Here is a 15,886-nt window from a genome sequence, read left to right on the forward strand (position 1 = left end):
TAAATAAATTGTTTTTGTTTTGTAAATACTGTTTTCTTTGACTTACAAGGACCATCCTTTTTACCAGATTGGTGAAATGTTTTAAGAACCCTATACAAATTGAATGCAATTGTGACAGGTACATTGCATCAAAGAACACCATTCAAATTTCACTAAAACACTCAAAAACCGATTAGGAGGGGAACGGGGGTCACTCATAAACTTACTACCTACAAATGACATTACTTGTCCAGTGTTGTCGCTCAAGTCAGTCATGTCAGTCACACCTCATTGTCTCGGTACCTTCTTTTGTTAGGGGCACGCCAGTCACTAGATATCAGGTTATGTCAGTTTTCTCCATGCTCATCGCTAAATTATGTTTAGATGCCAAAGGGTACAAAACAAATTTATTTCGCAAAGGGACAGCCACAGATGCCTGTGTCCAGGGCAAGAGTGAGGATCAGATCGCAGCAGGGGGCAGGTGGAAGTCCAAGTGTTTACATAGATACATTAAATGCGAAATCAACTACGAGATTTTTATCACAATAGGCTGTATAAGTTCGATAGTATTTATTATTGGCAACAAATACCAATATCATTGTAGGTCACAAAAGAATATTTTTTCATCTCTTGACATCTAGGTAAGCAATGATTTGTCTTTGATAATGTTCAATGAAGTAATCTTTGATGTTGTCCCTCTCATCTTTTTCAATTGCATTTCTTTCACATGTATGTGTATTTTTATTAAAATGCGTCAAAATGTGCTGCATAAATATTTTAGACAGGCTACATGACATACTCATATCAGTGTGGTTGAGCCTTTGCAAAACTTGCATAACGTATTCTAGTTTGAATTTAAAACCCTGTGATACTTGTCATGCAAAAAAAGTCTTATATTTAGTATATAACAAGTTTATTAAACTTCTGCTCCTTTTATCGAGCTTAGGGAGATGATGTAATTATGATTTAACGATCGAAATTCATGTTATTACCTTCAGTCGGTTTTCCACTGTTATTTCGCCAAGAAAGAAAGTAAGATAAAAAAAAATAAGTATAAACATGAAATTTATTTGGATAGACAGTTTATTTAAAGCAAGTCAAATGACAGATTTGACAAATAACATAAATATTATATAATAGTAACAAATAACATGTAAGCACAAGCATATTTTTGAAAAAAAGGGGCGTTATTTGAGTTTGCCGGGGGGGGGGGGGGTCTGAGACATGTTTTTGGTAATTTTATGATGTTAATAGAAGAAATAGGATATTTGCAGGGGGGAGGGGGTCTGGATCCCTTGACCCATCCCCCAATCGGAGTCTCACATGGCAGCTGTATGTGCATAGCTTGGGGAAAAGCAAGCTATGGAAGCTAAATGTTATTTTTCTTTCCGGTATTTAAATATTGTTTTTCTTTCCTTGATAAATGGTTGTAAACCTTAAACATTAATGAACGAATAATATTGTATTCTACGTCTATATACTGTCAATAGGGAAGTTACGATTGCTATACTGTATGGATGAATGATGTATGCATAAAAAGGGGAAGTTTAATTGGGATCCCCCCCCCCCGCAAGATTGTGTTTCTTTTGTCTGAAATTCTTATTTTCGACAGTTAAAGAAATTATATTGAAAATTGATATAAATAATATATGCAGCAGTAGGTTCACGATGTAACAAATAATTCTTTCTTTGATAATTTTTTTTTCTTAAACACAGCTATTCCACTTATAAATTTCTTTCTACAAATCAGAAATATTCATGCATAAAATTACTGTACATTGAAGACAGAGTAGCAGGAGAAAGCATGTTACATAAATGTACTCAAAAATCGTTCTTTAATATCCTCAAACAAAATGTTCCACAGCATTAACATTCCGGCCCGGTTTTACACGAACCGTCTGGGCACCTATAAAGGCCCTCTGGACAAGTCCTGTCGGCTTGACCGCCACCTGTCAATGCACAAATACATTCTTATCATTAGAAGTCAGTAAAACTCCTTTGAAACAGCGTTGCGTCTTTTCTTTTTGCTTAAGAATACTTTGACTTCATGATGAAAGCAGTAAAATAAGCAAAAAATATTAGTTCTAAATGAAAAAATTACAAAATACAAATCTATTTACATGGAGTAATGTATTGAAAATTACTCAAAACTAAAAAAAAAACCTACTTAGTTCTAAGATATATTCAATGCATGTTATACAACAATAAATTTAAAAAAAAATTAAAATTGGAGCATGGAAACTTACACACAGCAGGAATTTCATCACTATTGTCAGCACAATCTGGTAAACCATCACAAACATAATCTTTGTCTATACAGTGCACCTTATTGTGACATTCAAATTCCATTGCGGGATTGTTACAAACTAAAACAATATGAGAAAAGGTTTGCAGGAATACACGACTCAAAAACGGAAATAATAAAGAGGTAATTAAAATAAAAAATTATACTGCTAAAATGAATATTAAGAAACGTAACATAAAGTCGTTTGAGAAGTCCTTATGAAACCACACTGGTCATTAAAATCGCTATTGAATCTGATAAGAATTCAGAAAACTTACTTGAACAACTGTTTGTATTGCATTCCACTGTTTCATTAGCTTCTCCCTTGCATTGTTTACCTCCATGTTGTGGCGATGGATTTGTACAAGTTCTTCTACGCATTGAAGTTCCTCCCCCACACGTGACGGTACATTCTGCCCAAAAACTCCATTCGCTATAACCCCCATCTACTGGACAACTGATGTTATTGCAATTTTCAGATTGCCCTGATTCACCGGAGCATTCCTTTCCTCCAAATTGTGGAGATGGATTTGTACAGGTGCGACTTCGCATTCTAGCTCCTCCTCCACATGTAACCGAACACATTGTCCAAGCCCCCCAATCAGAATAATTTCCATCTATTGGACACTCATGAGCATTGCATTCAAGGGAATCCGTAGTTTTCCCTTCGCATTCTTTCCCCCCGTTTTGTGGGACAGGATTTGTGCATGACCTATTTCTTATTTGAATACCTCCACCACAAGTTGACGAACAAAGTGACCATTCATTCCATATGCTTAAACCGCCATCTATTGGACATGGTAATGGGTTACACTGAGAAAATTGTTGAAACGAACCCGAGCAATTCCGTCCACCAAACGCCGGAAAAGGATCATTGCACAGCCTAAACCTTGTTTTTATGCCTCCTCCACAGCTATGAGAACAAAGAGTCCATGTCCCCCACTCGCTGAAGTGTCCATCAACTGGACACGGTTGAGTGTTGCATTGTAAATGATCTTCATTGATCCCGTTACATTGTTTACCTCCATTCTGAGGAAGAGGATTGTCACATCTTCGCAATCTTAGTTTGGAGCCCCCACCACATGAATTAGAACACTGTGACCATGTGGTCCAATCGCCATATTTTCCATCAATCGGACAAAGTTGTATATTACAGTCTATAATTTGCTCGGTATTACCAGTGCAGTTTTTACCTCCAAATAAAGGAGAAGGGTTTGTACAGGATCGTGATCGTATTGAGGTTCCACTACCACAAGAGACAGTGCACGAGGACCATGCACCCCATAATGAAAAACCACCATCAATAGGACACTGATGTTCATTACAATTTAGAAACTCAGACAAACTACCTTCGCAATGCTTTCCTCCATATTTAGGTGACGGATTGGTACATGATCGATTACGTATATTCAAACCCCCTCCGCAACTTTTGGAGCAATCAGTCCAGTTGCTCCATTCAGTGAATCCTCCATTAATTGGACAAGGCAATACGTTGCACGTTAGGTTTTTTGAGGCATTTCCTATACAGTTTTTACCACCATACTCAGGTGTTGGTGAATTACAAAGCCTCCGCCTTACTTTATAACCCCCTTCACAGCTTTTGGAACACACCGACCATGAACCCCAAATTCCAAAACCACCATTTACAGGACAAGGAGAAGTGTTGCAGATATCTAAATCTGTGAAATAATCTGAGCAATTGGATCCCCCGTGTCGAGGAGATGGATTAGTGCATGCCCTTTCTCTTGTTTTGAATCCACCCCCACACGAAACGGAGCAAACAGACCACATATTCCACTCACTGAAACCCCCATGAATAGGACAAGAACCAAGATTACAAGTCAGTGTATCTGTGCTTGATCCCTGACACTGTCGACCTCCATATTTAGGCCTGGGATTTGAACAGAATCTTCTTCGTATTTGATTGCCGGTACCGCATGTTACACTGCAATCTAACCAAGAACTCCAATGTCCCCAATTACCGTCCACTGGACAGCCTGCTATACTGCATACTGTATTTTCTGAGTAGGTTCCAGTGCAGTTTCTGCCATTTCTGCTAGGTACTGGATTTGTACATGTCCGGCGTCTTGACTTGAGACCATGTCCGCACGTCCTACTACACGGTGCCCACATTGTCCATTCACTGAATCCACCATCCACAGACGCTGAAGTAAAAGAAATATGTTTAGAAAAAAATGTAATGCAAACTTAAGTACCACTATTGTTATTCTATTTCAACTCAAGCTATGCCCCTCCCCCCCCCCCCAAATACCTTGACATGTTCTGGTTTGCACTGCATTGAGAATTTGTGAAAGAGCGCTGAACGATGATACTTGGAAGACGTGTTCATCGCTGGGTGACGATGCGATAGACTGAAGCTCTTCTATTTTAGGTCCTTTTCCAACTCCAATCGAAAATATGCGCACTCCTTCATTGCGCAGTAAAGCTGCTTCTTCTTTTGTCTTTTCAGAGTTACCGGACTTTCCATCCGTAAACAAAATTACTATATGAGCAGCATCTGCCCTTTTGGTGTTAAAAATAGACACCCTTGCATATTCAAGTGCTCTGTCAGTTTTTGTAGATCTTCCAACTGCATACTGAATGTGCTCAATGCTTGTCATAATGGCATTTATATTATTAAAGTCGAGAAATCCAAATATTTTTCTTGCGGAAGTACTGTATGTTATGACACTAAATCTAAAGAATACAGAATTCAAACCTCGAACCACATCTCCTATAAACGTTTTCATTGTGTTAAAGTGATCTGACCCAACACTTCCGCTTTCATCCATAATAATCAGAATGTCTGCATTTCCACAATCTACAATATTCCAATTAGCAAGCTAGGTTTTTACCTATTCTTAAAATAAAAAAAATATCTTACAATATGAAAATCGGATTAATCTACGAATTAGATGAAACTATTTTCCTAAGATTAGTTTTGACGAAACTACAGAATAAGTTATCAAGGAACACTTTTTAGATGGTTTTTATTTCCATTTAAAATTCTTTCGTCAAATTAGATCTACGGGTAAAAATTTTATTTTGATTTTTTTCAGCTTTAAGCCGTTATGAAATAATAATTTGGATGTCATGTTTTCCTGCGCAACAAAGACAGGAAAACATGACATCCAAATTAAATATGGAAATTAAAAAGCCTTCTCGTGGAGATTTTATTTTTTTACATGACATATTATTTTACAACTTTACATCATAATTTGGTAATAGTCAGTAAATGAACAGGAAGAGATTCTGTCATCAAATGAAATTGAAATCATCTATTTACTCTTTTGGAATTTTAAATATATTATTTTTATTTTTCTTTAATTTTATACCCTTTTGTGATTGCTTTTTAATATGAGAATAACACATTTAAATTCATAAATAAAGGTAATTAGAGTTTTTCTAGGACACACACTGTAAAATGTATAATTAAACATGAGTTTCATTCAAATGCTGAAGGTATGTTCCTTATATATATATATATATATATATATATATATATATATATATATATATATATATATATATATATATATATATATATATATATATATATATATATATATATATATAAATTTATTGTTGAATTTAACTACCTTAGAATCTGAAACAGGTTAAAGTCTTCTCTATATGCATAATTGCATGTGCAAATGGAAAAGCATACCCGTAAAATAACTGTGACACAAAACCCCCGCATCTTCGTTGTGCCTACAGTTGTGTGAACCCAAAGCATTCTGGGGGCATGTAAATAAATCGGTGTCATTATCTGTGCAGCGAAGATTGTCCATCCATATCCTACCATTTCCTTGTCCGAAAAACGCTTGCCCCTTTGCCGTAGCATTCATGCTACATTGAACAAAAAGATGAAAGTTAAATAAATCAACAACTTTCACCATAAATTATCAATTAGAAAAAATTCATATGTTCAGTCCTTATTGTTGGATAAGATAACCCAACATTATGAAACAGCATTCTAAATTAACATAATTTTATAAATGCAAATACCTGTTTCTTATATTAACACAGAAATAACATTATTTACCTTGGTATACCCAGCATTGAGCAGACAACAGCTGCATCTTTGTCATTGAAGCTATCATCACAAACTGTACCCCATTTCCCTTTAATGAACACCTCCACTCGACCCTGCGCTGAGGAGTTTCCTCCTACCAGTCGAACTTTGTTTGTAGGTGCTAAAATGAAAACAAAATCGTAAACTGGTTCCACAGGCACTTGTTTCTGTTATAAAAGATCAACCATGTTTTACAATAATAACGCAAGGTATTCAACTCCGATTTTCATGGAGTATCCCTTTCCGTGAAATGCACCCTTTTTGCCTTCAGACGAACGCAATTGTAGATAGTTAACAACCACTATCTTCTACAATAATATATCTACAAAACCATATATGGCATGTATACTATTATTTATTTCTGTCTGCATAGGCAGCGTCTTAAAATTTCTGCCCGACTAGAAAAGTCGTTTCACAACACGAGCTTCTATGTTAAGGTCGCGGGCAGACTTCAGGACATTACAGAAACTTGTTTTTAAAATAAACATTTAAAAAATTAAGCATGGTGATTATCAACAAAAAATCCGAACACTACACCTTATAAAACTGATACTGTGGTTTCATTAATATTCAAGGGTATCAATTTTCGTGGATAAAGTGAAAATCACAGTTTCAAGAATACGTAAATTCGTGGCCAATGACCCAATCAATACAAAATATTAATAGAAATTGCATTTCAATGAATACTAAATTTCAAGGATCAACTTAATAACGAAATCCACGAAAATTGATATTCAATGAATATTGATGAAACCACAGTATAGGCTTTGTATTCCACATTGTAAACAGCAATATTTTAAAGATCTCCTAAAACCTCAAACGTGATACAAATTCAAACTACGTGCACATATTTAGTACTTAAAGGGCACACAACTCCTGCATCCTCAGCTTGGTTACAGTCATAACTCCCCAAAAATTTGTTAGTCCCCATGTGACATGGTTTTTTCTTTTTTCGGGGGCTCACAACCCCAGTTTTGCTCCAAGCCCATATTTGTAAAATATTTTCTTTCAGAAACGTTATACTTCTTAACATTAAAATCTTATTGTTTTGATGTGAGTATTAAATTTTTAATATCTAATTCTTTCTTTTACAGGGGGACGGGTACTTCGATTTGAATATTGAAAACATTTAGTACGTATCTTGCAATAAAGTATAATAGTACTTTTTGAGCAAATAACTCCTGCATCCTCAGAATGGTCACAGTTGTCGTTCACCAAAATTTTGTTACAATCAAATATATCATTCTCTGTCCCTTGACATGAGACATCGTCCATCCAGATTGGGCCTTGTCCCTGGCCAAATCGAGCCGTGTCTGTTGATGTGGCATTTTCTCTGTCAATTATCAGATTTCAAATTCAAATAATGCTTCAAACACGATTTAGGTGTTGAAATTTGATAAAAAAAAGACTTGAAAATAAAATGACTTTGAAATACATATAGAATAACATAAGAGAACCATATTAGTTAACGAATCAGTAATGTAAGAAAACAAAATGAGTCTAGCTGTAAAATGTGCAGATACCTTGAATATCCCAGCATAAAACATACTACAGACGCATCCTTGCTATCCCATGAGTCATCGCACACAGTACCCCACTCATTGTTATATAAAATTTCCAATCTTCCTTCCAACGAATCAGTTCCACCAACGAGTCTTATATTAGGCGCTTTAATGTAATTGGGAAACATCTAAGTAACACACTTGTTGCATAATTGATCAAAACGTATGGTTTTCACATTCAATCAAAATCTTTGTTTTATATTTAGTCACTTATTCGCATTCAATTTACGAAAACTCTACTTAAAAAATTTGAGCTAAGGAAGAAAAAATGTGTCATTTAAAAAGTAAATGCTTTAATGCAATCGTGCAATTTATTCATAAAAATAAAGGTTTACTTATAACCATGCTGTTAAAAAATTAAACCATATAGTTTTGACAGTTTTGAAATCTAGTCCAAATATACATGCTCAAGTGGACAACCATACCCGCAAACATGTTACACACAACCCCTGCATCTTCCCCGTGCACGCAGTTGTGTATACCCATAGCATTCCGTGAGCATGTTAATATATTTGTGTCATAATCTGTACATTCTAGCTGATCCATCCATATGCTACCATTTCCTTGTCCAAAGAATGCTTGCTGTTTACTTTTAGCATTCATGCTACAATGAACATAGAAAGGAAAATAATTACGTCAACAAAGACAACAATTTTTATAATGAAATTATTTAAATTGTGTAACCCAGCATTGAGCAGACGATAGCAAAGTTTAGTTACTCAGAATGCTCCCTATTTAAAGTACGAGGAAACTTTACATACGTAGTACTTTGAATCAAATAAATAACATCTATAATGACTGTATATCATATATCTTTTGAATAAAACCCTGAAAATGAATAAACCAGGTGTTATCGATTAATCTATTTAAATTTCCCGCCAATTTTTTCAGCAACTTTTGCTCTTAACTGTCAAATTCTGGAAAGTAAAGGAACCATATCGGTTTAATTTTTTTTTCACCAAAAAAAATCAAGAGAAGACATTTGCTTCACCAAAAGCATTGCATGCTCAATCATTTAAGTTATTATATCTGTAGACGTTATTATTTTAAATGAGAGGAGTGTGGGTGAATTTTAAACATCCCGATTATAACGTATTTATCTACATGCAGATGTAGCGAAAACATTTTCACTCGGGTTAAATTGGTTTTTAACATTGAAAAATGAATCCATATGTTTTTCAATAAACCGGTCCTGAAATCAACAACATGAAAACGTGTATTCATAAACTAACAAACATATTTCGTCAACAAACCTCAACTAGTTAAATTCATAAGGTTTACATATTTATATAAACATTATGATTTTTTTCAGTTGATTAATTGCGTTACAAATTATTTAGCCAAAGCAGATCAGTGTATAATAAATCAGATGTTGTGACGTCAAAATAAATGGGTTTTTTTTGCTTTCAGTACAAGAGTTTATCATCATGCCAGCCACCTTTAAATGGCGTGGAATTCAATTTCTATCATTTCAAAATTATATCAAAGCTTAATTATATAGTTTATCTACAAAACAGTTTGACTAACTGTAATAATTGAAACTATTGATTTATCTAAATATAACAAATCTAGGACATCATTCCCTTTTAATTTACACGTTCATACTACATTTTACCTGCTGTAACCCAGCATTGAGCAGACGACAGCTGCATCTTTGTCATCGAAATTATCATCACACACTGTCCCCCATTCTCCATTATAAAACACCTCTACTCGTCCCTCTGCCGAGGAATTTCCCCCAACCAGTCGAACATTGTTTATTTCAGCTGAAAAACAAGCATTGAGTACTTTTTTAAAATTCAATTTGTTTTTTAAATCAATTTTAACATAATCCAACCATTTGTGTGTCCACTGATGTTTAAATCACTAATGGTTAGGACCTTTGTCTATTATTGCTTTTAAAAAGGTCGCTTTGACTATGTGGTCAAAAATAAGAAAAAATATATTTAAACACTGCAATTAATATGATCATTTTCTAAATGTGCTTGGCCTAAAAGTTTTATTAAATGAAATAGTTGTAGTTCCTGAAGGGACCCTAATGAAATATAAGTTATTTAGATTTCAATGTAGAGTCTTTTCCAGTAATGTGCCTTTCACTGTTTTAATTTTACTGTTTAAAAAGGTACCAACTTATTTAACAATGAAATAACGTATTGATTATTGGGGCAAGAATGCCAAACAATAACATTGTTTTAAAAGTATTTCTAAACACTTATAGCAGTGTCATTAAATTTACATAACTTACATTATTACTTTGATTAAAAAGAAGATGCCTGTTTGCACTATCAGTACTTTTTAAGTAAAGAAAATGTATTCAAATGATATTATTGAACAAAGATGTAAAATTACGAGGATGTAAAAATTCAATGTACAAGTAGTTCTGTTTCTGTCACGAGACTACATTGGAAGTTTTAGTGGAAGAAAAACATCATTATCTTATGTTTTAGTTTTAGGGCTAATTATTAGAAACAAAATGAAAATGAGAGCAAAAATAATTACATAATGTTTTTAACCAGGTTTTCCAACGGAAATATCCGGGTATTAAAATGGTGAAAATGGCGGGCAGGCGGCTGCCAAAAGGGTACCCTCATTGTACGGATAACTCCTCCTACAGTTTTCAAGATAGGAAGTTGTTCTTTTGCAGATCAATTATACATATTTTAGAGGTGTGCATATTACTAGGATTTTGATTTCCAATAATTTATGAACAAAATACCAGCTTTTGAACATAGTCATTTTTTGGCAAGTATTGCATATAGGATACCCTCATTGTACGGATAACTCCTCCTACAGTTTTCAAGATAGGAAGTTGTTCTTTTGCAGATCAATTGTACATATATTAGAGGGGAGCGTATTGCTAGGATTTTGATTTCTGATCAATAGTGAAAAAATACCAGTTTTTGAACTTATTCATTTTTTGGCAAAATATTGCATATAGGGTACTCCATTTCACTGGATACGGGTTTACATGGATTATGGATACAGTTCACATAAAAGAAAACCCGGTTTGCTGTCACATTGACAGCTTTTCACTTGTTTTAATTTGTTTTTGTGTTTTTTTTAGTTTTTGTTTTGTTATTATTTTTATTTAGCAATTCATGCTTCCTTCCATACATGCATAAAATACCAAACAAAATATTCAATTTTTTGATTCTATATTTGTTTTTACTACAAGGCTTATAATCAGGAAGCCATTTTAGTTGGTACATTTTACAACTTCTAGATATATATACTCAAACATGTCATTCATACCTGCGTCCTTTTACCTGTGATAGGAATTTCAAAAAGGCCTAGGAAAATTAAATATGTCAGTTTATTAAACTTTGATGATATGTCGTCCAAAAAAGTAAGTAACTGTGACCTTTTTCTCTTTTTTTTTTTTTTTTACACTTTTACATATTGTCAAATCTTGAAACGATTAGAATAAGATTTTTTTTTGGAACGTATTACAAACATTTTTAGTTTTACAATTTATAAGGAGAGGGTTTGTAGGCATCTAGACTTCTTCCTTTACAACAACAAACAATTTTAAATTCAAACGCCTAACAAAAATTATGTGTTCTCTGAATTTTATTAAATTATATTTCCATATTTACTTTTAAATTTGTATTTTAGGATTTTGGAATGCATACATGAAGTCTTCCGATGCTACTAATATCAAATAGCGATTGTACGAGGGTTGTCCCAAAATAACGTAGACAAGTGGCGTTATTTAGTTAATCGATGACAAAGGAAGATGAAATTTGTGCCACGTACATGTAGGGTTCAAGATATTTGCATTCAAATAATGCTTTAAAATCAAATATTGTTTGAGATTTAATTAGTGAAATGAAAGCATGTTAAATCAGAAATTCGACATGCGGCAAAATGTAAAAAAAAGAAGTTAAAATCAACATAATGAAATGAAAATTGCGAGGAAAAGTACTTTTTGGATGAAAAAATTCAAATAAAACATACATTGATATTTGATAATAATTCTATTAGTTACTCAGAAAATGTTTTGGCAAAACAAACTTTTAAATATTATATAGCGCGTTTTGTGACAAGTTGAAAAATTAAATGACGATATCTGCGTTTAAAGCGGCGCAGCAGTAACTGATACAATTTTGTAAAAACCATGAAATAAATCCTAAGCGGCTTTGGAAGTAAATGAAATTAACAAAATCGATTAGAAATGCGTTTTGTGAATAAGTAGTTAAACAACATTGAAAATAGTTGAACAAGTATGATGACAATAAGTGAAAAAAAGAAACTCCGAGCGATATCAAAGGACTGTGGCAACGCACTTTGTAAAAATTACGCACTTTGAAATTTTTTTTCAAAGTGCGTTAAATTTTGGACAAAATCAACGCAAATTTTTAAAAGTGCGTTATGAATGTATATCAACATTTTTTAGTATCGACACTCTTAACGCACTTTGAAAATTTTTACATCACAAATTCTGGAACTGAATTTCTAATTTGTTGTTAGTTTGGTGATTTGTTAACACTGGTGAATCTAATTTAACGTATTTAGAACGGGGATGGGGGTGGGGTGGGGGTTAACCAAAGACACAGGTCAAATACCAGTGCATCATTTAATTGATTACAAAAAGGATGTCCCCTAAGCCTCATTTTTCCTTCCAAAACATATGATGTTCAGTAACTTTGGGTAAACATTTAAGATCGGAAAAAGGAATATGCTCTGTATAAGTACATGAAGTGTTATTAAAAAACGAGCTGGCCGAACAATAATTTCTCCATTGGTATGTTGAAGAATCTATGTGTTTCAACAGAAACCCTCTTTTCGTATTCTAATCAAATAAATCACTTCAATAAAAGAATATTAACACTAACGTACATTAAATTATTATAAACTTAAAAACAAGCATTAGGATGTGGGTTAATTTTGTCGCATTGATCTTCTCAGAGATCATATAGTTTTGGTTAAACAGAATTAAGGTATCCTTTTTCCACATCATATTTGCAATAAGCCAGTTGAAATATATTATACATTGATATCCATTATTCATATATATAAATCATATTCGTTCGGGCATTGCCCAATACTAGTATACTAGATAAGAGGTAAATTTGCTGCATACTCAAAAAAGGAAATGCAGTTGTTAAGCAATAAAGTTTATGTGATATTGGATAATTCAAACCTCCCGAATGTTTTTGGTGTAAATTGTCGACATTGTCTTAATAGCTTAGGAGAAAAGAAAAAAAATCTCATCTAAAAACTGCTTATCGAGCTAGCTGAGAATGCAATGAGTTCTTTTTTAAATATATCACATTTAGCTGAACAAGGTTAAAACAATCTTTTCTTGTATATAAAACTATCAAATGTTTTCACTAAACCATGAACATTTTTTACAAAGAGCGTTAATATCGACGATATCGTTGACTTGGTTCCAAAATTAACACACTTTGAAAAAAAATTTCAAAGTGCGTAATTTTTCAAAGTGCGTTGTAACAATGGACGTTAATATGCAGAACGACACATTTTGGTAAGACGGACGTTAGACAACAAGTAATACAGGACATGTTTGAAGCCGATAGATCGTTTGTACTTAGAAAATATATTTAAAACAAAACAAAACTAGAAATATATGTTGAATGTGCACTCATGGTACATGTTAAAAGATGATATTTTTTCTAAAACATTTTCGAAAATAAAACGTACGTTATCGTATGTTATCGTAAAACGACGGTTTAGCAACAACGTAAAACTGGAGATTTTCGACGTCGCACATTGCGCCGCCTGACAAAACTTGTTGTTAATAATTATTTATTTTCTCGATAAATAAATAAAGAACAGATTAAAATTTTTCAGTATTGTTTGCCAAAGGATCATTGAAGAAAACATAGAAGTCTAATGAAATTGCAGTGAACAAATTATAAATTATGTGTCCTGTCTACATTATTTTGGGACAACCCTCGTATGCATTTAAAAAAAAAAATAATTTATTTAAAATCAAAAACTTTGCATCCATTATTTCTAAATAAATTACATGATCAATTTTATTAAGACAGAAAAAACGAGAGAGAGAGAGAGAGAGAGAGAGAGAGAGAGAGAGAGAGAGAGAGATGGTTAGAGTTAAAAATGTACTTACCGTCAAGAAATGCGGCTCTTGCAAAGAAAATTATACAAATAAATTGTATTGTATTTTTGCTTGATTCCATTTTGAATTCATACCCTGATTTGACATGAGGTATTATTCATTCTGCTTAGAACTGAATATAGAAATTGAAAAAAAAATCTCTTATATATATATATATATATATATACTGATAACAAAGGAATGAAAATAAAACCTGGAAAAACCACCTCGTTTTCATTCAATGTGATTGGTCGAAGCGCTACTTAAGAGGAAAACTGTTGTTATGAAAACACTTTCCTGTTTCAAAACTTAGCGTTTAAATTGTAAAGTAAACGTCTTTCAAGGACAAACGTGGAAAAATTTAAAATATCGAATATTACATGTACTCTGTTAGCACTACGTGATGAGGCAAAACTATTTTTAATCATTATATTCTTGGTTAAAAGTATTTTAATTTTTGTTAACGTATGTTGTTTCTACATACATTTCTCAACCTGTCACACAATCCAAACATGTATTTCAATTAGTTTGTTTTGTCAAAGTTAATATATGAGAAGAATCTATGTTGAAACATTTATTTTGCGATGAAAGTGTAATAAAATAGAGTTTATAAGCGTAAACTATTAGGCAATTAGTGAATGAATCAATCAGTCAATTATAAAAATCGATTAATTATCCTGTACGAAAAATACTGTTTGTATAATGTTTTTAATCATTATGACCAGGACCGAAAGCTGCCATTAATCACTGCAATTGCTGGTATGCATGAAGTTATCAGCTACATATATATTAAATGCAACGTAATACTAGTAATAAGAGTTTTCATATTCCCAAATTTCATTCCAAAGGTTCTTAAAAAGTCGTAGATTATGGGTATTTTCATAATTCTTCTTTTTCTGAGTATTTGTCCTCGTTTTGAGTATAATAACGTGACACCTAAAGCTACTTATATAGTCCAACCATGTTTACGAAATACAAAAATACTCAAATTCAATTTTGTTGAACCTTGAAAACAACTTGAAATATGAAATTGCCAGTGAGAGGGCACAATATAAATTGTTAAAAAACCATAGCCAATAAGCTGAATTTTGAAGAATAGATTCAAATTTAGTTTACTTAAGATGAACTCAAGATTGAGAGAGAGAGAGAGAGAGAGAGAGAGAGAGAGAGAGAGAGAGAGAGAGAGAGAGAGAGAGAGAGAGAGAGAGAGAGAGAGAGAGAGACGGCCATGACGAGTCTTTTGTTAATTCAAAACCCATTGTTTATTATACAGGTTTTTTCTTCAAGTGCATTTATTTCGACGAACACTTAAAGCACTTACTTGTTTTACCAAGAAATAATACTTACATCCTTTGAATGGAAATACTACAACTTAGAGTCATTGGGTTATTCCGAATTAATTTTTACTTCTTGGTTGGATTTAAAAAAAAAATAAGATGATTGCAATGTTTTTGTATTTTTTTAAAGTTTCTTTCATTTCTATAGTCTAAATTCGTTGCGAATCGGCCTACTAACAATCTGCCCAGACAGCCAATACAAAGTTTATTTCAAATCATTTAATTTGTATAACTTGACAAAAAGCTGCTTTAAATTATTGCTAAATTGCTCCGGTGGACGATGTGGACCCAGGGCTTTTTATTAAGTTATTTTTGCTAATTATATTCTCGAGTATAGAATAAATGTAAATGATTTTTGCAATTAAGAGAGCCCTGTTACCGCGTCCATTAACATCAAAAGTCAGTGACAGTTCTGAAAGACAAAATCTGATTATTTTGATGAACTTCCTAGATTTATATTTTTATAACAAGCAACTGCTCATATTTTAATTGTGCTCAATTTTTATTGGAAAGAACACAGGGACCAAGCCCGTTTTAACATTCAATGTAACCATAAATAAAGAAAGG

General features: G+C 33.0%; 1 protein-coding gene across 1 annotated transcript; it reads right to left on the minus strand.

Moving 5' to 3' along the window:
* Positions 1–1,046: 1,046 nt before the first annotated feature.
* LOC128188453 (SCO-spondin-like) lies at positions 1,047–14,135 on the minus strand. The gene is made up of 11 exons (XM_052859514.1): positions 13,995–14,135; positions 9,516–9,666; positions 8,326–8,504; positions 7,862–8,006; positions 7,502–7,671; positions 6,309–6,459; positions 5,931–6,112; positions 4,536–5,084; positions 2,542–4,428; positions 2,226–2,345; positions 1,047–1,928 (listed from the first exon to the last, which is right to left on the minus strand). The coding sequence occupies exons 1-11, from the start codon at positions 14,062–14,064 to the stop codon at positions 1,846–1,848; spliced, it is 3,687 nt and encodes a 1,228-aa protein (XP_052715474.1). The 5' UTR covers positions 14,065–14,135; the 3' UTR covers positions 1,047–1,845.
* Positions 14,136–15,886: the final 1,751 nt, after the last annotated feature.

This window comes from Crassostrea angulata, chromosome 6 (assembly GCF_025612915.1).
Source record: "Crassostrea angulata isolate pt1a10 chromosome 6, ASM2561291v2, whole genome shotgun sequence".
Classification (NCBI taxonomy): Eukaryota; Metazoa; Mollusca; class Bivalvia; order Ostreida; family Ostreidae; genus Magallana; species Magallana angulata.